Here is a 24417-nt window from a genome sequence, read left to right as displayed (position 1 = left end):
ACTATGCCTTCCCACTATCTTCCCTCCATTCTATCACTTTCACCCACCCCACCCCTTTCTCTCATCCCTTTCCTCTTTTACTAGTTCCTGTGGAATGCAGAAAGACTTATTCAGCCTTCCAGCACATTGGTTTTGTTTCTGTGGAGGATTTCTAAGTCAATAGAGAAAAGTTCCATTGGATAAGCTGGCATAGATAGCTGGCAGACATCGATTAGGAAGGGAGTACCCATATCATTGAGATGATGGATCTCTAAAGGAAACCATTGAAATCTGGTTGAAGTTAAAGGGATTTTGCTTTCTAACAATGTCTTGTGATTTTTCCCTGCTACTACCACCAAAGTCCATGTTTCCTCCCCTTCTACAGGGAAGTTTATTCTTAGTCTCAGAAAGAAGGTTTCATAATTTCTGCTATCTTCACATTATTAATATATGTTTACATATGTGTATATACACATACATTTACAATATAATGCCAACATGTATTTCAAAACATGTGGTATGTTTATATTTAAATATATTTATATGTAATACACTTAAATATACATGTATACATACAGATAGGTTCATATGAAGATACAGATGTGGATTATATGTGTTTATGTATGTAAAATCTCTCTTTCCATTCACCAGCCTTCACTCTAGTGCAGATTCTCATAACCTCTAGCTTGAATCATTGCAAGCTTTCCCATTGATGTTCTTGTTCTATTCATATCCAACTGATTTTCTTAAAAGTATGTCTGATCATGCCATTTATCCTACTTATTAAATAGGATATTCTTATTATCTTCCCAATCAAGTTTAAAGAGCTCTACTTGGAGTAGGGAAGGAGAGAAAACAAATAAATGATTGTTAATCGAAAAATAAAATTTAATAAAAAATGTAAATTACCACAAGGTGTCACTCTTGCTCCATGGAAGAGATAAACTACAGCTCAAGTAATTAAAAAAAGTAATAAAAACATTAACCAATCATTATGACAAAAAAGTATTAGAAAGCACAAATAAAATATGCTATATCTCATCCTTGCAGTTGCACTGATGATGATATCAATTAGAGTTTTTTCAAAAAATCATCATTTTGTTTCTACCAAAATTCATGATTTTCAGGATAACAGGGATAGCAACCAGGTAAGGTTTAGACTTGTGTCCTCCAAGACACTTAAACTTTAAAATCCAATTTATTTCAAGGCTAGATATAGTCCAGTCCTTAGGATGGAATGATTTCATCAAAGCTTTAACATTTTGGGTCAGACCAAAGATCCAGAAATGGTTAGAGCAAAGTTGGGGTTCAAATTCACTACAAATTCTTGGAAGATGGGATGGAGGAGAGGAGAGCAATGGAAAGGCTGGAGCATAGCCAAGTATGAGTACCCTTTCCTCCAGTCCCTAATCTTAAATTAAAGTAGACAAAAAAATTTACAATTAATATTTTGTTTTTACATTGCTTGCATTTCCCAATTTCTTTACCACCCCCTCTTTCCATTACAACAAATAATAAATGGGGGGGCAGGGAGAGGGGGAAATTTCCATGTACCTAAGAATTGGAAAGAAGTGACTTCTTATATCTCTACATCAGTAGAAAAGCCACTTGATTCTTTTCAGATGTTCTTTGAATTTTTGTTCTAAGCAATTATAAAGCTTAGCTAAGGCTTATGTGATTACTTGAGATAATATATATATATATATGTACATATATATATATATATATATATATATATATATATATATATACTTTTCACTATTGTATATTAACTTATTAAGTATAGCATGGTTTCTAGAGAGAGGTTAATCCTAGAGCCAAGTCATCCTGATATATACTGTTTGGCCTTCAAACTCTAAATTCCCTGTTAACTATCTAGAACTTTAAGTTGAAACCTGCATGACAGAGGAAGATTTCTCCCTGGGTACTCCCATCAATTAAATAACAGGTTTAAATACTCTTCTCCTCCCCTCTCATCCCCCACATGCTCTATTGAGAAGCATTGGAAAGTTCCTTAGACATCAATCAGTTAATCAAAAAGCATTAAATGCTAGGTATTAGAGATACAAAGGTAGAAATGAACCCCACTCTTGCCTTCCATTATCCAATCCCCCCACTTTTTTTTTCACAAATGAGGAAGCAGAGGTCCAGGAAAATAATGAATTGCTTAAAATTATTCAGGTCTCATAAGAAATAAAAACTATTCTCTTAATTGATTTGATATTTTATTTCACATTCACTGTTTTATTACTAAATTAATTGAATTTTAGTGAGAGAAAACTTGAAATACTACATAGAAACCTTTAGGAAAATGATGTAATCATTTTTTCCTACCATTTTGAATGACTGTTGCTTTGAACATGTTTTAAAAATAAAGAGGTATTCAGTGATTTTTAATAATTGCAATTTTTATCTTAAGGATATTTTCTCTTAGGTAATTGTTTTAAATATTTTTCCTATGTGTATCTTACTCATTAGCTTTGCAGAAATTGAATAGATTTAAATATTCTGGTAGAAAATATACCATAACTCTCAGCTGAAATATCCATTTGTTAAATGTATCATAATTTTCCAGTCAGATTTCTTATGTACTATATGCCTTATTACTTGCAGTTACTTACTGTTTCTGAGAGGCAGCACTGTTAATCATGTTCTTGTGACTTTGGTTCACTGCAGCAAAATGTCATATTTTATTTTTACAGTTTTCAGACTGCTTTGGATGATATTCTGTGTAGCTGGGTGATTCTTATTTGTTACCAGACCCTTGTAGGACTAACATCTTTCATGCATCCATAAAGTTGGAATAGAAATCATTAGCCATTCTGATTTGTTCCCCGGCTTATCAGAAGAGACACCTGTATTTAGATCTATCTGTTGAGGTGCTGCCATATCCTATTTTTAAAGCTTCTATCTGGAAGCTTCCACAAGTTCCTTAGTACTAGTGAATCCATTCCAACATGTTATTACTCTAATTATTAGCAAAATATTTCTTTCACCAAACCTAAATTCCTCACACTGAATCATGGTAGTATAGGATGACCTTCCCTGAAGCCCAAAATATGGCCTAAGTATTGCCAGAGTAGGGAAATCCATCTGCCACCAAACTGATTAAAAAATGAGAAGGTTACAGAAATTATCCCTTTCTTCCCAACCCTCCATATAGACATATACAAATCCTGTGGTACTCTAATCCATAAATTAATCTCAAATTCAATTGGATATTAGTAACTCTGTTGAATCCAAGGAGATTGAGTAGACTTAACAATTATTTGGGCTTTGGAAAGGAAAAAGGGGAGAAGGAAGTGGGTCTAAATTCCAAGATATGCTTGGCTGGTTAAATGTGTTTAACAGCCTGGTGATTATTTTAGCATCTATCAAGTCATTGAAATATGTTATATGAATATATGTAAATGTATATGTATATGCAAGCAACCCTTAGAATTTTTGACATGTAACACTTCAATCTCTGCTAGATAGAATCAATCGGTATGCTTGGTTCATAAGTCCAATGAGAACAAAATGATTTAATCAACTAAAATTTTCAAAAGTATAATTTAAGAGTATTCTCAAGCACCTCATTTATCATCAATTATTGTCATCAAGAACAATATAAATTTTTATTTCATTAGGACAACTATGTTTACCATTGTGTGATCAACAGTACATTCTGCTTGCCTCTAAAAGAAATCTGTGTTTTTTCCAAGTGAAAGAAATACTGCTGATTCTACCCCTTCTAAAAGACACATAAATAATGCAGGTGAGAATTAGGCTAAGTAACATTGGAAAAAAAAGAAGAGCAAGAAATCCCCAATACATTTTAGGATTACTTCAGCATGGTAGTGCCTGATAATACCCATGCAGCACAGCATGAGATGGCTATAAATACAACTTGAGTTTTAATGTGTTAAGTTTTCATTAGTGGGTTTTCACATCATTCAAGTATGTGCTTTAAGGCCTATATTTTGTACATACACACAGATATCAGCACAGTGAAACTATAATAATGAAGCTTGCATGTGAAGTTTAAGTAACTGAACACACCACATTATAGTTACACCTCATGAAACAGCAAACTCCACTTATTAGAAACCTTTAAAGATATGGATGTCAATTCAGAGGTAATTTATCTATTTGGAATCTCAACTCTGTCACTTCCTAAGTTTATGATCCTAGGCAAAACAACCTCTCTGAGTTTCAGTTTCCTTATCTTTAAAATAGGATTAATAATATTGTACTTCTTAAAATTTTATAACCTTACTGAGTCTCAGTTTCCTCATTCCCTTAGATATATTTGAATGCTTCTAGTCACAAGGAAATCATTGTTGAAACTGTTAGCTCCTTGAAAATAGGGGTAATTTCATTTTTTAGTTTTGTTTCATGTCCCCAGTATATAGCAAAACTTCTGTATATAATAAATAGTTCCTAAAATAATTACTGACATTTTAGTGACAGTAGCACATTTTATTTTGGAACAACTCTTGTTACTTATTGTTTTTGTTACTGTGATTGTTATTATTCTTTGTTATTAATACTCAAAGAGGACCATTACAGGACATTACAAGGGTGATGATCGATCTGAAATCTGCCAGCCAAAAATTATTATCCACTGGTGCTAGTTGAGTCCTCTGGAACTACTTAGAGCAAGTCCAATCTGTTTCATATTCTACTTTTTTAAGTATTTAAAAGCAGCTATTGTGCCCTCCCCCCCCATCTTCTCTTTTCTAGACAAAAAATTTCCAGCTTCAATAAAATCCCATATTCATTTTTTTTCAATTTCTAAGAGGAAATAATATCAATCTAAGATTCATACTAGTTGAATATCTGAACAACCTTAGATTTATTTTTTTAACCTCAGTTTCATGTAGAATAAGAGAGTTGAACTAATCCTTAAATTCTTTTTGAATTAGACAATCCAATAATTTAATGATTTCATACTGATAGTGTTGTTGTGGAATTAAGTTCCCTTTTGTCAATATCCCTCTTTTGAAGGTCGCTTGGAATTCAGCATATCGCTCCAGCTTTGATCTGTCTAGGACCAAATGCAATACACAGAGGAGGATTATTACTTTTCTCAATCTAGTTGTTCCATTTCTCTCTCTCTCTCTCTCTCTCTCTCTTTCTCTCTCTCAGTTTTTTGCAAGGCAAATGGGGTTAAATGGCTTGCCCAAGGCCACACAGCTAGGTAGTTATTAAGTGTCTGAGATGGATTTGAACCCAGGTACTCCTGACTCCAAGGCCAGTGCTTTATCCACTATGCCACCTAGGCACCCCAGCTCCATTTTCTTAAAGTAACCTGAGAGTGTTCACATTTTAGGGATCACATCACATTTTAAGTTCCTATTAGGCTTGCAGTTAACTAAAATTCCTGTTTTTCCCTCCCATGTGTATAGTTATTAAACTAGTCTCTTCTGTGCTCTACTTACTTGTTTAATTTTTGGAACTAAAATTTATACCTATTTCCTCCTAAAGACAGTTCATCATTACAGACTCTCAAAACCTCCTGAATCTTTAATTTTAAAAAGGTCACTAGAAACCTCATTATTAATTGAGCAATATTCTGGGTCCCGATATCAAGTTATAAATCTGTCTAATCATTATTATCCATCCTATATTTATCTATCCTATCCAAAAGAATTTAATGCCTTGTTATAATGTAGACATATATCTATGGTATTCTGTAGATTCATAAACTCTTAGAATTGAAAAGAACCTCAGAAATCATTTAGCTCAATCTACCTACCCTTGAACTAACCTTCTATTAAAGACCTCTCCCTGGTAGAAAACTAGAGCCTCCAGAGGGAACCAACTGACACATTTGATACTATGTCTTAAGATGTTAGTTACTCTTTAATAAACAACCTATCATAATTTAGGCTTTCTATTTTTAAAAAGTCAGCAAATCTGATGAATGTAGTGATTGCACACATTTCACCATCTACAGACATTTTGCATGACTTTCCATTTTTATATTTTACTATTTATTGAGAGAAATAAAAAGCATGCCTTTTAACTAGGAATTTAGAATGACTATTATACATTGTATCATTGTACTTGACCTGAATTTTGTTCTTTTAGCATATCTTTGTTAATATTGTTGAAGTTATTTTGCACTGATCTTTTTATTTTGCTTTCTGTGCTCAGAATCAATCAATAATAATGTATAACATTTATTTAGTGCTTTTAGGTTTGCAGAGTGCTTTATAAATTACATCTCATTTTATCTTCACAATGTTTCAGGAAAGGAGGTACTATTATTGGTCCCATTTTACAGCTGAGGAAACTAAGGTGTATAAAGGTTGAATGACTTGCTTTCAGGAACAGTAAGTATCAAAGGCAGTAATTTGAACTCAGATCTTTATGAGTCTAGGTCCAGTGTCCTATTCACTGTACAACCTAAATACTTCAATAAAAAGGCAATTGGAGAAGTCATTTTTAAAAGAGGATTTTATTACTTTTGCTGGTTTTATTATACTAATACTGTTTGAACTATTTCATGGGGAATATACTTAATTTAATCTTTCTCTTTATATATATATCACATTTTATTTATTTATAGATTATGTGATATATAACACAAAATATTATGGTAGTGTTGACATTTGTTTTAACATAATGATTCATTTAACTTCTTATTGCCCCCTAAATCAAATATAAAATCCTTTTTGGCATTTAAAGCCCTTCACAACTTTTACATCTTTCTACCTTTCCACTCTTAAACCTTATTCCCCTTCAAATCACTCTGTTATATAATTATATTGGTCTGCTTGCTCAGTGACAGTGACCTTTTTCTTCTCTCTTGCACAAGACAGTACATCTTTCAGTTCTGTGCATTGGTTATTTCTTTCTCTTAATAAGTGGTAAATTAAGTAAAATTATTTAAGTAAATTTAAGTAAAATATAAAAATGGAAAGTCATGCAAAATGTCTGTTGATGGCGAAATGTGTGCAATCAAGACATTAATCAGTCTTGCTGACTTTTTAAAAAAATAGAAAGCTTAAATTATGATAGGTTGTTTATTAAAGAGTAACTAACATCTTAAGACATAGTATCAAAATGTGTCAGTTTTTAAAACTGGAATTGGTTTCCTTTGGAGGCTTTAGCTTTCTACTAGAGAAAGATTTTTAACAAAAGGTTAGTTTAATACCTAGTGAATATATCATGCAGAGGATTCAAAGGTAGGTGGATTGAACTAAATGATTTCTGAGGTTCTTTTCAATTCTAAGAGTTTATGAATCTACGAAATAACATGGATATATGTCTACATTATAACAATGCATTGCATTCTTTTGAATAAGATAGAATGATTTCCCTCCTTACCTCCAACCCCCAAGCTATCCTGGCTTCCTTTAAGACAGTTTGAATCTACCTTCTGCAGAAGTTCTGTTTAGGTTCTTGATCTTTTCCTTTTTTATCATTTTGTTAATTCTTTTACTGTGCTAAGTTGTGAAAAAAGGCATATTAAGGTCGTCAACTATTAGTTTCTCCCTAAAATTAGATTTGCTTCTCCTTTGAACACTTAAAAATGCTTTGCAGCTTAATTCCTATTGATCAAATATTGATTTTATTTCTTTATCTAATATCTATTTTTCCTGCTTCTTTTAACCATGTCAATTTTTTTTACTCTTTTCCTCATTTGAAATTATGATTGTTGCAAATCTTTTTTTTCAAATTCATCTGAGGTCTAAATTAGCTCTGTTCCAATTCTCCATTTTAATTCTGAGAATCTTTTTGCTTCGAGTGTGTTTCTTGTAAACAAATATTATTAGCTGCTGAATCATTTATTTATTTATTTATTCTTAGTTTTGCAAGGCAATGGGGTTTGTGCCCCAGTGCCATACAGCTAAGTAATTATTAAGTGTCTGAGGCCGGACTTGAACTCAGGTGCTCCTGACTCCAGGGCTGGTGCTCTATCCACTGCTCACCTAGTAGCTCCTAACTGATGAATTATTAATGAATTCTTTTCATTCACATATTCACAATTATTTGTATTTTTCCCTTCATCATACCCTTTTATTTTTTAAATTTTTCTTTACTTCACCTCTCCCCACCACTTTATGATGAAGAAAAAAGTGGTGAAAGAAAAAGAATGTTATCAACACCAATAACTATACTTGAAGTAGTCTGCTTGCTTCTACTCCTCTGACATACCTTCCTTCACCTAACCTAGATATTAGCAATAGGTTCTTGCATTTTCTTTTTCTCTTTTTTTAAAATCCCTTCTTTCTGTCCCACTCTCATTCCTTTCTGTCCCATTCTCTCATACCTTTTCCTATCCTCTCCTTTTCTTTAAAATTTAATGTATTTCTACATAAATTCTTTGCACATGTGTGCTCGGCAATTTTTTCCCCTAGTTGAGTGAGGTTAATGAAATACTTGATCCTCTCACTTTCTCCTTCATGTTTTGTTTTGTTTTTTTGGCAAGTTTAAGGGTTAAGTAACTTGTCCAAGGTCACACAGCTAGTAAATATCAAATAACTGTCTGAGGTCACTTTTGAACTCAGGTTCCTCCTGACTCCAGAGTCAGGGTTCCAACCACTGTACCATGTAGCTGCCCTTCTTGTTTATATCTCTTTGGTCAAACCACAGCTATAAGAAATAAGAAATTCCTCTTCTTTCTTCTTCGTATCTTCTTTAATATTTTCTTTCTCTGCTCCTACCTTTTCAGTCAATTTCCAGGCAGTCTTTCTTATTCTCTCTACACCCTTAACAATGGAATTCTGAAAGGGACTTTTTTATCTATTGTGTCCTATTTGAACATAAACAACTCATCTTAGTAAGCAGTTTCCAATTTGTCTATTGTATCTACCTAAGTTTTTCTTGTCCTCTGTGTTTATATTTTGATGATTCTACCCAATTCTGGTTCTTCATCAGAAAAACTTGAAAGTTTTCATTCTTTAAAGAATTCTATTTTCCTCTAGGGGAAAACAGGGATAGACCTAGTTTTTCCAAATGTTTTGCTTTCCTTTTGCCTTTTGGAATAATGTATGACAAAACTTTCTTTTTTAATAGAGTATATTCTTTTATATAATATATTCTTTTATAGAGTATATTTTATAGAGTATAGAGTATATTCTTGTAAAGAGTATATTCATGTGGGGTTTGGACTATAGTATCTTGGTACTTGAACTCTTTTTCCTAGCTTCTTAGAATTTTTTTTTCTTTTCTAATTATGGCTTATTAACTCTTTTTAATTCGAGTTTTTTTTCAAGTGGTGATGAGTAAATTCCTATTAAAACCACTTTTTTTGGGCTTTTAATACCTCTATGTTATTATGCTTTCTTTTTTTAAAATATATTTATTTATTTATGTGTATGAAGCTGGATTTAAACTCAGGGACTCCTGACTCCAGGGCCAGTTCTCTATCTACTGCACCACCTAACCACACCATTATGATTTCTTAATCTCTGGTATCTAAGTTTCTTGTTTGGTCTTAGTTTTCAAGAAATCTAATCATGGATAAATTAGCTCTTCTCAACTAGGTTTTCAGGTCAGGATATTTATTTAAAAAAAAAACCTTTCAGTAGTGGGAGTAGATACCCTACATTGTTCTAAGGCTTTTGACTTTTAAAATTTCTTTTAATATATCTTGTATTATAGAATCTTTGAATTATATTTCTTCTAGTTTCTTTTCCCAGGAGTCCACTATTTGTATAAAGTTTTCCACATATGTTCTAACTATTTATTTGCCTTTCTTTTTTTTTCCCCTTCCTGGAGAGTTAAATTTTCATTTTTTAAAAAAATCTCATTTTATTTCTTCTAGTCACTCTGGAGTACTTGTGGTCAAGTTTTTGAGTTGCTCTCCTCTTCTGAGCACATCTCTTCAAATATTATTTCTTGTATTTTGAGTTTTCTTTTCCCTCCTCCTCATCATCTCCAGGCTCAGTTCCTGGATTTGTATTTGATTTCAAGGTCAGTTTTTGTCCTTTCCCCCTCTCTGGGATGGGATGCTCTGTCTCTTCTCTAGCTTGGTTCTTATCACTGCCTTTCTAGTTGTATGTCACTAGATCTCTACTCTGTGCTATAATCCTTGGATTCTATCTCTGTCTCTGTGCTCCACACATGTTTTTGACTCATCATTGTTCCTTTTGCCTTGCATTGTTCAATTGAGAATTATTACTGTCTCAAGTCACAGACCTCTTATAGCATCTCAGTTTCTCACAGTTCCTAAAGAATTCCTAAAGTATATTAGACATCACACTAGTCTCAGACCTACTCCAAAATCCTCTGTTATGCATGTCAGATTGTTAAATTGGCTCTATCTCTTGCTATGGTTTGGAATGCTCCAAGAACATACTACCTGGGCTTGTTTTTCTGTACCATGACCCATCAGAAACTGACTCTATCCTGTCACTTGTTTTGACAGGCCAGGGCCAAGATTTTGATGACTTCAGATCTTATTTATGGGAGATCATGCTGCCTTCATGTATATTCCAAGTTAGAGCATCTTCAAGTTTCAGACCTAATTTAATAATGATGATTATGATGATGATAGTTAATATTTTTAACACTTTAAGTTGGTTTACATATTACTTTAAGAATCTTGTTTCATTTTATCCTACAGAGGTAGAGGTTGATATCATCTTCATTTTACATCTGAGGAATTTGAAGCAGATAGTAGCTACAAGACTTATGCAAGGTCCCATAGCTAATTAAGTATTCAAAGCAGGATTCCTTATCATTGTTACTATTGTTGAATTGTATCCAACCTTTATGACCCCATGGATCATAGCATGCCAGGTCCTTCTATCCTCCATTATTCTTTAAGTCTGTTCAAGTTCACATTCATGGATTCCAGGATACTATCTATTCACTTCATCTCCTGCTGTGCTCTTTTCCCTTTGCCTTCAATCTTTCCCAATATCAGATCTTTTCCATGAGTCCTGTCTTCTCATTATGTAGCCAAAGTATTTAAGCTTCAGTTTTAGTATTTTACTTCCCAGTGAATAGCCTGAATTAAATTCTTTAAATATTAATTGATTTGATCTCCTTGTTGTCCAAGTAAAGTCTTCTCCAGAACCACACTTTGAAAGTGCTGATTCTGTAGCTCACAGCTTTCCTTATATTCCAGTTCTCATAGCCACACATTGCTATTAGAAAAACCATAGCTTTGATTATAGGGATTTGTTGACAAGGTGATGTCTCTACATTTTCATATGCTGTCCAGGTTTTATGTAGCTTTTCTTCCAAGGAGTAAGCATCTTGTAAATTTTTTTTCATACCCGCAGTTTCTTTCTTCAGAGAACTTTGAGCCCCAAAATATGAAATCTGACACTGAATTCATTTCTTCTCCCTCTGTTTTCAAAAAGTAACAGGACCACTTAAACCAAGATCTTCATGGGGTTTTTTTTTTGTTGTTAAACTTCAAGGCAGAGTTTTCACTCTCTTCTTCACCCTCAAGAGCCTTCTTTTTTTTCTTTTAGGGTTTTTTTTGCAAGGCAAATGGGATTAGGTGGCTTGCCCAAGGCCACACAGCTAGGTAATTATTAAGTGTTTGAGACTGGATTTGAACCCAGGTACTCCTGACTCCAGGGCTGGTGCTTTATCCACTATGCCACCTAGCCACCCCTAAGAGCCTTCTTAATTCTTATTCATTTTCTGCCATAAGAATGGCATCATTTACATATTTGAAATTACTGACATTTCTTCCTCAGAAATGTTGTAATTCTCTGGTGACAACCTATTTTCTTCTAGTTATTTGGAACTCTCCTTCTCCTTGGTTCCTTCTAGGCCAACAGGTCTTGTAAAAGAGACAGCAATGGAATCATAGGAGTGGTTTAACAGAATTAGAATTTTTTGGTTTGAAAAAAAATCTCTCCTTTTAAAAAGAGGCAGCATCCTGGTGACCCTTATATTTGGTAAAAAGTTTAGAAAGCAAAAGGTGTGCTTTTTACCATAGTCCTTGGAGTAGTTCTAGGGTAGAGAGGGTGTAGCAAAACATTTGAAATGGTGGAAAGGACATAAGAGTAAGCCAGAAAAAATAGGTTGTCTATTCTTCATCTTTTTTTCCTAATTGCTTCTTTAGAGAAAGCATCAAAATTTCTCTGTTTGGAACAAAAAAAGATGGCAAACCACATCTCTTTCTCTGTCTTCTTGGATGTGAAGTGACAAAATGACAAAGTATTCTCAACATGACCTAGGACAAAGGTAGGTTTGCATTCTCATTCTATCTTTTTCAGAGACATACTTGCACATATATAGATATAGATATAAATTATCAAGATTTCTCAATATGAGTAATTTTTGATACATTTGTACTGTCAGAAAGTTCATGGATTTCCAGATTACTGATTATTACTTTCATATTTTTCAAACAAAATCATCTATTTGAGTGGTTTTCAGTGTAACACAACACCTTATTTGTCTACTCCTTAAAAGTTGTCCTTTCATTGTATGTGTATAGTTGCTAAATTGATTGTTTTGTTCCTGGTTACCTGTGATCAGTGTTGTTGATCGTTGGTCCAGGGATTTGTTAGCTTTGTCATTGGATTAACAATTTTACAAATTATCCCCACTTAGAAGGTGAATCCTCCCCCCCCATATCTGAAAGCAGGAGATGGTTAAGATTGAATTCTAGTCATTGACCTGATATATTTCTACTAACTTTGCATTCACAGGGTGCTTAGAAAAATCTGGGAGTGGTTTACATGATCCATTCACCCCCCCTCCCCACAACAACATTATTTTATAGATGAAAAAAACTGGCTCAAAGACATTAAAACATGTTCAAGTTTATACACCTAGGTAGTGGCAGAATAAAGAAATGAACCTAAGCCATTTGACTCAAAAGGAAACTCTGTTACACCACATCTGTTGGCATATGGGATTGCTATATTTTTGCATGTGATTAATGATGCCTGAACAATTACAGAGAATGGGAAAGATTATAAAACCCATTTATTTGGGGTTTTCTAAAAATTACTATTTGTCAACAGATCCTTCCAAAAACTGTAAAAGTGAGCCTAAAAAAAATCAAAATTGTAGCTAATCAAAGGGCAATAGAGAACTATGTGGTAGGCTTAAGAAATGGTAGTTTAAGGGGCAGCTAGGTGGTGCAGTGAATAGAGTATCAAACCTAGAGTCAGGAGTATCTGAGCTCAAATCCAGCCTTGGACATGTAATAATTACCTAGCTGTGTGACCTGGGTAGGTAACTTAACCCCATTGTCTTGCAACAAACAAACAAACAAACAAATGAAAAAGAAATGGGAGCATAAAACTAACAATGGTTTGTACATAAATGACATAACTATATCAAGAAATTGTGTTATTAGAAAGGCAAAGTAGTCATGTACTGAACATATAGTGAAAAAGAGATGACAGATGAATAGCATAGTCTACAAAACAAGTGATTGCAGAATGTTTAAGGACCTAGAGAATGCCCTTAGTCCACCAATACCTCTCATTCAGAGATTTATGGCAGGACATGGATAAGAATCACAAGAGCTAGGAGAAATGAGATCATGGCTCCATTGAATTATATTGACACTAAACTACTGATGTGGAATAGAAGACAAATTATTAATTTAGATTGCCTGAGTACAGAGAAATGACTCAAAAAATCTAAGGTACCTCTCCTGGTAGGAGCAAATCAACTAAGTAATAACATTTATTAAATAAATACCTACTTTGTAAATGAGAAAGTCCAAGTTGTAGCCATTCTCTATTTTGAAGTGGCTGCAAAATCACTTTTAGAGAGTGACTATTATGTATTCATATGAAGAAATTGTATAATTTATTGAAGCAATTGGAGTTAAGTGAATTGTTCCGGGTCACACAGCTACCATGTGTCAAATGTACAAAACGGGGTTTTAACTCAAGTCCTTCTGACTCCAAGACCAGTGCTTTTTCCACTGTGACACCTTACTGCCCTTAACTATATAATTTAAAATGAAGTTCCCCCTTATATTTATGATTTTAAAAATAAATGTTATTGTATATAACAAAAATGCATTTTTATGTCAGTGCAAAATCTGGAAGCCAATATACTAAAGTGAATATACTAAAGTGAAATGAGTACTAGACTATGAATCAAGGGATCTATGAATCAAGGAAACATTACTTAAATTTTCTGGACACCAGTTATCAATAAAATAAGTGACTAGATACCCTTTCTGATTCCATGTAACTTGATTGACCCATAAGCATAACTAAGGTTCTTTATCAAGTATTAGTTTTGTTCAAATATAAGATTAGGAATTAGTTGAATGGGGGAAAGGCTTTTCCATTGATTGCTGTTTTGTTTTATATACAGACATATATAGTCACTGTCGTAGAAATTGTATGAAATGGGAAGTAGAAAATGTATGAGGTGGAAGTTATGGGCTTATAATGAGGTGATAACATTGAGTAATAATTAAGGACAATAATTCAAATAAGCATAAGCTTCTTCATCTTATATATTGAGGGAGCTGAATTTGATAGTTCTCAAGACCATGGATTTAGGGTACTTGGAGAAGGTACTTCCAAAGTCATTCAGTCCACTACTCCCTTCCCCAGTGATATAGAGGAAGAAATTGAGGCCAAGCATGATTTAATGATTTGCCCATAGCCCCATAGGTAGGGACAGAGCTGGCATTTGAACCCAGATACTCCATCGGACTCCAAATCTGACATACTTCCGCACCACACTGATTCAGTCCCTCCTAGGGCTAAAATTCTATTCTTAGGATTCAAATATCAGTGAGACCTAATTATGCTTATGTTAAACATTAACATTAGCTATAATGAATAAGTAACTTTCTGAATCATTTTACTTAAAGTTCTTAAAGGAATGGAATATTCACAATTTGCTGAATCCTCTATTTCTAGGAAGATACCAGCAAAAAAGCAAACCTTGTATGCAATGTAGAGATGCTCCTATATTTTTGGCTTAATTTGACAGAATCAGTGAATTTCTCCATCATCAAAAGAACTGGTTTTTCTGAGTTGTGGAGAAAGGCAGTGGTTGTATGCTCCAAAGCCTTTCTTCTACTTCTCATTTCTCCTGCTCAGTTGAGGTTAATAGATAGTAATCATGTTCACTACCAGTCATGGAGCACTTAAATTTTGCAAAGTACTTTACATGTATTATCTCATGTAACCCTCACAACAATCCTGTGAGGTAGATACTACTTCTGTTGTTATAATAATAATGATAATAATAATTATTATTATCATTATTATTATCCCTGTTTTATAGATGAGGAAATTGAGTTTGGGAGAAATTAAGTGACTGGCTGAAGGTCACGGGGCTGATAAATGAGGAAGAATTCAAACCTATTTTCCTGACTCAAGTCTAGCCCTCCATTCCTATCCACTGCTTCACTGCCTGCCTGGATTCTGGTGACATGGAACTGCAATGTACTGAACATGCATACATGCGTGTGTGTACATGTATATGTATGTCCAACCAAGTCCAATTGTGACTTTAAAAGCTTCTTCTGTCTCTTTCCTTCCTCTGAGCTGTGAAACCTTCTCTGCTTTTCCTATCAAAGCGCCTGTCTTAATTATCAAGAAATAATCCTTATGGTGATAAAAAGAGGTTAGCTAAACATACAATAAAAAAGTAATCTTTATTATTTTGGCGCATTTGTAATGTTGCTTAGCATCATTTAGGGTAATAGCATTTTCTTGCATGCAGTTCACGAATACAATTTAAGTAGTTTTAAGAGAGGGGAAAGGGAGTCTACAGTTTGTGTAAGAAATACAAAATGTTCTGATGTGACTGATCGTACAAGTTCACTATTTGGTTCTTGTGAAAAAGAAAATATGGTGGAACCCATATTATGTTTCAGACAGTTCTAGTGCTGCATGACTGAAAAGGAATGAATAAAATGGTAGGATAAAGATTAGAACCAAGGGGAATGACCACCTTAAGCTGTAGATGCAGGCAGTACCAGAAATTTTCAACAAAAATGCACAGCTTTTTTCTAATCTCAAAGTATAACTTGGAAGCAACTTGTGAACCCATTGTTTTCTTTTTTAAATTTAAATCATTTATCATTGGTAAATATAATTTGAAAAAGCAGAAATCTACAACTACCCATTCTTTTTCATTTCCCATTTAGCAATTTTCTTCCATGAGAAAGTACTATGGACAGAAAGTAAGAAAAGTGACTGTGACATCAACCTGAAGTTAATTTTCATTTTTTGTTTTATGTACATAATGCTGAAAAATAAAATAAAATGTTTTTTGTACATTATTTATATTTGGTTATAAAATTCTAAACACATTTTAACAGGTTAAGCAGTTTGTATCATGTCTGTACAGTTTGGCTATACACCATAAGTTATTTACTTAAAATTTAAAAATCCAAACCCCAAAGCTCTTAAAGTGCTGCAAACTATTGCTTAATGACTTAAAGGAATGAGCACTGTTGAACAAGTTCCATGACTTTACCACTGATATATGGTTTCCCATATAGTAGATTCTACACAGTGGAAAGAGCAGCATAGGCAATATAAACATGCATTGATAGCATCCAAACTATCTCTAATGGTACAGAATATGTTATATTACCTGTTGAAAGCTTGCACTCTATACTTCTTGTGGTACATATTTGATGCAATAAATACTGTGCTCTGGTCATTATTTGTTTGCTCAAACATGCACCACAGAGTAAAATGTCTATTTACATAACACAGGGCATTTTGTTAACAAGGACATATCAACCTTGTTGAGAGCTGAAGATGGCTAAACAAAGTACAGGATTAAGCAGAACTTTATAAAGGGTTCTTTTGGTCAATTCTGTTTTCCAGGGGCAGCCTCATTAAGTTATTCAGTGTTCTGTTTTACACAATAAAGAAAAACATACATTTGTGACTCCAGACGTTTGTATGAAGTTTGCACCTACTGAGATATAATGGCCTGTCTAAAAACAATCCACTTCTGTTCTTGGGTGGGGAGAGGGGAGGCTCTCTGTGTATAAAAAGACTTATCTGGCTTTGATCAAACACAATCAGATAAGCACCTCCAATTTATTACCCAACTCCCCTCCCAGAAACACTGAAGTAATTGAAAAATCCATTGGTTTCCTCATAACTTTTTTCTCATGCATGATCTCTAAGTGCAGCATGCCTCCATGCAAACCATTTCCTTGTATATATTGGAGGATCCATAGGGTAGAACCCTCAGAGGTCACGCCTGTAAAGTAGTTCTTAACCCCGTTTCCCAACATAAACCCCATTTACAAAAATAGTCACATATAACAGTCACATATAATAAACAACATATGAATTAAAAAAAAGATGAATCCACTAACAGATTTTGTAAAAATATGACAAATGTGGCAGTTTGAGATGCAAACAGTGGATACAATTACTCTACTAAAGTATTTTATGTTACCCCCACCCAAAATTTTAGGTTTGCACCCCCTTTTAAACTGGTCCCTACAGTCTGAGTAGCCATTTGTCTCTTCTCTTCAGCAGTGTCAGCTGGTAGTGAGAACAGTAACCTCTTGTCAAGGTAGTCTCCCCTTTATTCAGAGTCATAGTTTGCTGACGAGGGGTCACTGTCTTATTATAGGCACTGACCTTAGAGTATATTTTTGTAAAAACAGTCAGTTTGGCATAGACCTCCTAATGGAGTCCTGTTGACGAAAATACATCACCTTCCTAGGCTGTAAACAATTTGTCACACAATCATTTGTATTTGTTTTTGTTTACTTTCCCTTGGCCTTGTCATCTTTGTCCTCTCTCTCATGTTTCTCCAGGATTGGCTTTGTTACTCGATCATAGGAAGGCGGGCAAGCTGCTGTAGACATGGTCAGATCTGTTTTTTCTGTGATAGAGTTTTCAATAAGAATGTCGTCTTTCACTAGAAGGTTTGTCCCACCTTTGCTTTTATTTTTGTTATAGGTAAAAGAGGCTTGTTTTACCGTTCGCTTTAAAAGGTGACGTCTGTAAGCCCGTTGAATGATAACAGCAGATACTTCCTCTTGTTTTCGTTTCAGCGTTGTGGTAATTGGTTCATAGGACGCTTTGGAAGGATTTGATGCCATGAATCTCTCTTCCATCTGGATTCGGAGAGCATCCATCTCTCCACTCTCTCCTAAAACACGCTTTGTAAAAGCAAATAGGATGTCTAGGCAGTGAATTCGATCCCCACTTACCATGGGCAGATCCATGGCAATAAGCTGAATTTTGTTTGGCTGTGGCAAATTGAGAGGTGGATCCAATGCAGCTGCAAACTGAGAAAGTTTTTCAAATTCCATGAATTGAGTGGCATCAGGATCAAACTTCTCCCAAACCTCGTAGAACATCTCAAAGTCATCTTCACTCAGTGGCTCAGCGCTCTCTTCAGTAGCGACACTGAAGTTTTCTAGGATCACAGCAATATACATGTTTACCACAACCAGGAATGAAATAATGATATAACTGACAAAAAAGAAAATCCCAACAGAGGGGTTGCCACAATCTCCTTTGACTGAGCTTCCAGGGTGAACTTTTTGAGGGTCACAGTCTGGTGGTCCACTATTAAGAATAGGTGCAAGCAAACCATCCCACCCAGCAGATGTGGTAATTTGGAAGAGACAGATCATGCTGTTGCCAAAGGTCTCAAAGTTGAACATATCATCAATCCCAACTTCCCTCTTGACATAAGCAAAATTGGACATTCCAAAGATGGCATAGATAAACATGACCAGGAAGAGCAGGAGGCCAATGTTAAACAAAGCAGGGAGGGACATCATCAAGGCAAAGAGCAGTGTGCGGATCCCCTTTGCTCCTTTGATGAGACGAAGGATTCGTCCAATCCTGGCAAGACGGATTACACGAAACAGGGTAGGGGACACAAAATATTTTTCTATCAGCTCTGCTAGAAACATTCCTGTTAAAAAATTTAAAGTGAAGGAAAACATTAATGTGAGAATTATTTTTTTAATCTCTGCTTAAAGATATAAAATATTAACCTATTATTCTTATTACCCATATTCAGGATACAACTTCAAATTCAATTTAGTTTTAATAAGTGAATACATTTGAACAATCATGCATTTATTTAGCTTTTATTAAGTTGACTGATTTAGAATTTTAGAATATCTGTGTTTTGCTCATAGCTGGCCCTTATAAAAATATCATTAAATTTAATTGAATTAGAGATAGAAAGATTTTTAGAAGTCATCAAATTCAATTCTCTCATTTTACTCATTGATTAAATGCATTCTGTAGGCTCAATCCATAAGAAGAAAGGAAAAGGATATTTATTTAGCCCCTACTTTGTGTTAAGTAGTAGTCCTGGTCTCGTCTTACCATATGATAATAGAGAAAAGATACATGTGAAACAACTAGAAACAACTCAATGCAATACACAGGATTTTCTTTTATACTTCAAAAGTATAATAAAAGCTAATTACCTATCATATTTTATGGTAAATATACTCCTCACCTGCTTATGATTCAGTCTTAGATCTGTTCCTGAGACAAAGGAAAAATGACTATTATAAATGAAGCTGAATCACAATCTACATCAGTTGTGAGGAAAAAAAAGTTAAATTTGACTTTAATTATAATTTTCAGGTTGTGTTCATCATCCCTTCAGCCTTAGTTACAAAAAATCTTAACATTTTAAAAGTACACAAATATTTTATGTGAAGGTTCTATATATTATTAGACTATTAATAGTTCTCAAAATGTGATCTGGTCTTTTTTGGGGTCTATAAGGTTAAAACTATTTTCATAATAAGCTTAAGAACTTTTAATTTTTTATATGATAGCACTCAAATTTAGCACTCAAAAAAGAAAGACTTTTTTTTTCAGGAGAGGTAAGACAATAATTTAAGAACTGTTGAACTATATGAACAAGTTCCAAAGGAATTCAATGTAGGTGTGCACCTTTATAGTCTCGGTTTGCAGTATAGGAGGGGATTTTTAAAAAAGTTGAGCTTCAAAAAATACAGCAGGATTTGACTTGAGAGAGAAGGAAGAACATTTCAATTCTCTATGGTCTTCAAAGACACAGGAACTCCAGTTTAGATCAGGGAAAAGTGTTGAATGTTTCAGTTGAATTGATATAGTGCCAATTTGCAAAGAAAGATATTTAGTGGCTGGAAGGGGAGCAGTTCTGAGGATAGATGAGCTATGACTATGAAATACATAGACTGAGGGATTGTGAAAGTAGTGAAGGTAAGTAGAATATTGAATAAGTTGATAAGATTTTAATCAGAATTCAGAGGGAGAAAGGGAAAATTTTAGGATGTTTTGAATCTCATGCTCAGAGAAATCAGGAGATTTTTATGCCTACTTGTGAACATTATTTGGAGTCATGCTGGCTATAATTAATTTTGAATCTTTCATGATTTCTGAATTTTAGTTATTTAGATATTTTTATTGATAGAAGAAAATAGAAGAATATCAAGATTATAAATTAAGAGAATTCTGTTCAAGCACAACATTTAGCAAGTGAAAAATTTTAAGATGAATTTGCAGCATGGAATTATTTCAATATATAACATTCTATTTTCTTCTTGAAGGAATAGAATAAAATAGAATAGAATTCCAGAAACAATAGAAATATTTCAAAGAATTCCAGTAAAATCACCCTCTTTTCTTTGTCTTATCTGGTAAAGCATGTTGTACACTTTTAACAAATGCTATTTGACTGATAAAAGAAGACTCTCTTTTGGGCTAGACCAAAATAAACAACTATGCTAAGATATATTCTTTCTTTTGTAGCAATTTAAGGACTTGGTGGTTTGTTTAATTTTTGTCTTCTACAGATTAATGTCCCCTAAGTGAAAACTTGCTTTGTTCTCTCTGGTTTACATATCTCCAAAGGAAGAAATATAGACCTGTTAACTTTGAACTGACACACATATCTATAACCTACCTATTGAGGAGGTTTGTTAAACTTTTAGATGAACAGCTGCAGTTTACCTGTCTGTGTGCAAGTTTCTCACAAGAACCCTGGATATAATATTATTATGCAATATCATTTAAAGTGAGATGTGTTTTTTTTCCTCTTAGAATGATTGTCTTACTTGATCTTCTTAAAGTAAAATTTATCTTGATGGAAAATACATTAAAATTTGACATTAAGGTAACAACAAAAACATAAGTCACTTTTGTAACCATAGTACCTGGTATAGGATGCTTAACTTGATAGACTAATGAAGTTTTTTCCTGTAAGATAATTCAGAAATGTTTTCAACTATATTTGCTGTTACTTGCTTGATAATAAGTTTGCTTTAGGTTCATGTTTTACATTTGTGATTTTGTAACATTATACTTAATTTCTTCCATCACAATTTTGGGAAGTCATCATATATAAGAAATATTGTTAATTTGAGATACCAAGAGTATATGTGTTTATTCTAGATAATTTATTTAATCTAAATGCTGTGATTATACTGTAATAATTCAAGATAGTTTTGAATATAAAGGGGACTGCTCTGGTTTGTTTACTTGGGAAGAACTGTTGATCATTTGATAATATTTTTTTGGAGATCTTCTGGTGTATTTGGTAATCCCATTGTCCATATGAGGCCTTTGCTTGAACCACTAAATTTTTCTTATCAGCTCTATGTAAAAAATATGGAAATAAGGCTTTTGTAAATTCCACTCTGAGATTATTAAGTGAGTGACTTGAGTCATTATCTCATGGAGGTACTAAGCACTCTCCCAACACACATATTCTAAAATGGAGAATAACTTATTTTTCATTATATAATGTATTATCTGACCACTGACACTAAAATTGTAGAATTATAACTAGAAGAGCATGCACAAAATTACAGCTTTAACTTAAGTAGAACTTTAATATATTTAAAAATTTTTTTGTTCTGCTATGTATGTTTTCTTTGTTAGGCTTCTTTAATACCCATACTTTACTGAGGACCTTTGATTGTGGCTAGAATTGTAAATGATTAGGTAGTGGAGTAGAAAACATTATTCTAGTGTTAAAAATTAATATTAAAAAAATAAAATTACATTTTTGAGTTAACTTAGTTTTACCTGAATACCATATTAACCTAAACTAACAATGGCCAGTATTTTTGTTCTGGTTATTAGTGAATTATTATATATATATATATATATATATATATATATATATATATATATATTCACTTTATGTACAAATTTCCAAAATATGAAAATTATAAAATTTCTCTTAATTGATTTTTTGATATTTAAACTAGAAAAAGTAAAATAATGTAGTAGAACTTGCTAAGTGGGATAGAACTTTAATTTGATTTGCTCTGAATTTTAAATTTAAGTATAATGGTTTTTGCTATGGTAGTATTCTACTATTCAAGGGAAAGGTTAAAAAAAAAACTTGCCTTTTGGAGACTGCCATAGGTGAATGTTAATGATTGGGAAGGTTGAGAAGATGGCTTTACAAAGATAATGGTAGGAGCCTATTGATTCAATTTTCTCACTGTGCTCTCTACTTTCTGAAGAAAAAATGTTTCCCATCTGGTTGATTCTAAACCTGTTTGAGATACATTGTTGATAATGTGGAATTCTTGCATATTTGCTACTGCAAAGTTATCTATAAAACCTGAAATCAAACAGGTATGGAATTTTTTTCTCCTTGTATATATTTTTTATGTTTGAGATCTTTTTCTTTCTCTGAAAATATTGAGACTGCAAGACTTATTTAAAAAATAACTTATTTTAATAAACTAATTCTTTGGTTTATGGATAGCATTATCCATATCATGTACAGGGTACAGGTAAGTACAGAAAGAATAAATGATATATGAAGACTGCAATTCCTAAATTTTTAGATAAGCTATAGGTAGCCATTTTGATATTCCTATATTCATGTGCTTTGTAATATTAGGTTCCTAAGGTTTGAACTGGTTTTCATCACTTGAAATAACTACTGAAAGGTCAATTTGAATAGATTTTATCAGGAACTGTTAATTATGCTTTATATCTCTGGAAATCTTTCAAGTAACTTGAACTTGTGAAGTGGATCTACTGGGACAAATATCTCTTTAAAACTGTCCTAGAAAAGGTCCTATTCCAGTTATTGTTATCAACTGAAGCCTCAATCAAGGCCATTGTTTCAGGGAATCATGTCTGTGAGTTTCAGTGAACAAAATTGAATATTTTGTGAATAGTCGTCAAGGCCAGACCCTTTTGACAGAATTTCTAAGGGAAAATCCATGAGGTAGACAGCAGAACCCAGGATGACAGCATAAGAAAAATGTTGTTTAAATGGAAAAAACTGAATTTTGCACATATGTGTATGACCAAATCCTTTGTCTTTAAAATGGAAGTAAAATGCACATAAAAACTTTAAAAATAACCCCCAAATATTAATGCATTGTGGAAATACATTGTTTGTTCTAAGAAAAATATAATTCAGATATATGAGATTATAAAACTCTCAAGTATCCTCAGAGTACCCCTTATATATTGTTCAAGGTAAAATATGAATCAAAGATGAATTCTTATTATCTATTGTCAGTCACTCTTCATTTGATCATTTGACTTTTCATTTTTATGAAAACTAAAATAAGATGAAATGAACCACTTCTTACCTACAATGGAGAGAATGACCACCACAAAATCAAAGATGTTCCATCCTATGGTGAAGTAGTAATGACGGAGGGAGATCATCTTCAGCACACATTCTCCAGTGAAAAGGATAATGAATACCAGGTTAATCCGGGACAGAATGTTAGTCATTTCTTCACTCTGATCATCAGTCTCCACCATCATGGTAACCATATTGAGGCAGATGAGAATCATGATGCTGATATCAAAGACTTGTCTGGTTACAAAATCAAAAACCATTCCCTGGAATTTATTCTAAAGAGGAGAAATCACTTTAGTAATCAGGCTTGCATGTATATATTAATACTATAGCTCTATTTTTCACAACTGGCCCCAAGAAGCATGGAATTAGAGAGACAAGGACAGTAAAACATTTTGCCATCTCTCAGAGAGCTACATTCTATTCCTGGTTCTCTCATAATAATAAAAAATGATACTAGCTCATATCTAGTAGCAATGTAAAAACTGATAAATTGCTTACTCTATAACAGTTGGGTGCTGCAGTCATTATTAATCAAATTTATATATCAGAATATAAACTTCCAAATGTGATGTGTCAGGACCCAATGGTTTTGTACCCATGTCTTTTGAGTCCAAGAAAAATATTCTTCCATCGTACCAAGTTGCCTCACTTATTATTGTTTGAAATAACCTTAGCTTCCTATTTTTAAAGGAGTCCCCCTCTCTGTAATGCAAGGTAAATGATTTTATTGATAGACATCTTACAAGGTCCTTAGCTTTCCTAATGTACATGGTATATTTTTACTTTTTACAGATGACAAATTTACTCCCAGAGATTGAGTTGTCTACTTTTGCCACAGAAATAGGAGAGTTATTATTTATTTATTAATAGAAATAACTCTAATGAAAGCTGAAATTTAAGTCATGGTTTACTTCTTTGCTCTCTATTAAAGAAAGCCCTCACTGTGATATCATAGGGATGATCTCAGATTTTCAC

The 24417-nt window shown here is 33.4% G+C and overlaps 1 protein-coding gene and 1 long non-coding RNA gene across 2 annotated transcripts in view; one reads left to right on the top strand and one right to left on the bottom strand.

The window, feature by feature from the left end:
- The window catches only part of LOC141507810 (uncharacterized), a 107515-nt gene that overhangs the window by 4007 nt on the left and 79091 nt on the right, over positions 1-24417 (top strand). The window contains exons 2-4 of the long non-coding RNA XR_012474273.1: positions 6217-6299; positions 12002-12123; positions 17909-18737. This is a non-coding gene — a long non-coding RNA (uncharacterized LOC141507810). The remainder of the gene's footprint in view (positions 1-6216; positions 6300-12001; positions 12124-17908; positions 18738-24417) is intronic.
- LOC141507809 (sodium channel protein type 1 subunit alpha-like) overlaps positions 15418-24417 on the bottom strand; it is a 226923-nt gene continuing 217923 nt past the window's right edge. Inside the window, exons 26-27 of the mRNA XM_074215801.1 lie at positions 23444-23714; positions 15418-18783 (exon numbers count right to left, since the gene is read on the bottom strand). Of these exons, the coding sequence (XP_074071902.1) occupies positions 17618-18783; positions 23444-23714 (1437 nt within the window). The 3' untranslated portion in view covers positions 15418-17617. The remainder of the gene's footprint in view (positions 18784-23443; positions 23715-24417) is intronic.

Source organism: Macrotis lagotis, chromosome 1 (genome assembly GCF_037893015.1).
Source record: "Macrotis lagotis isolate mMagLag1 chromosome 1, bilby.v1.9.chrom.fasta, whole genome shotgun sequence".
In the NCBI taxonomy this organism is placed as follows: domain Eukaryota; kingdom Metazoa; phylum Chordata; class Mammalia; order Peramelemorphia; family Peramelidae; genus Macrotis; species Macrotis lagotis.
This window is presented reverse-complemented; position numbering and strand designations above follow the sequence as displayed.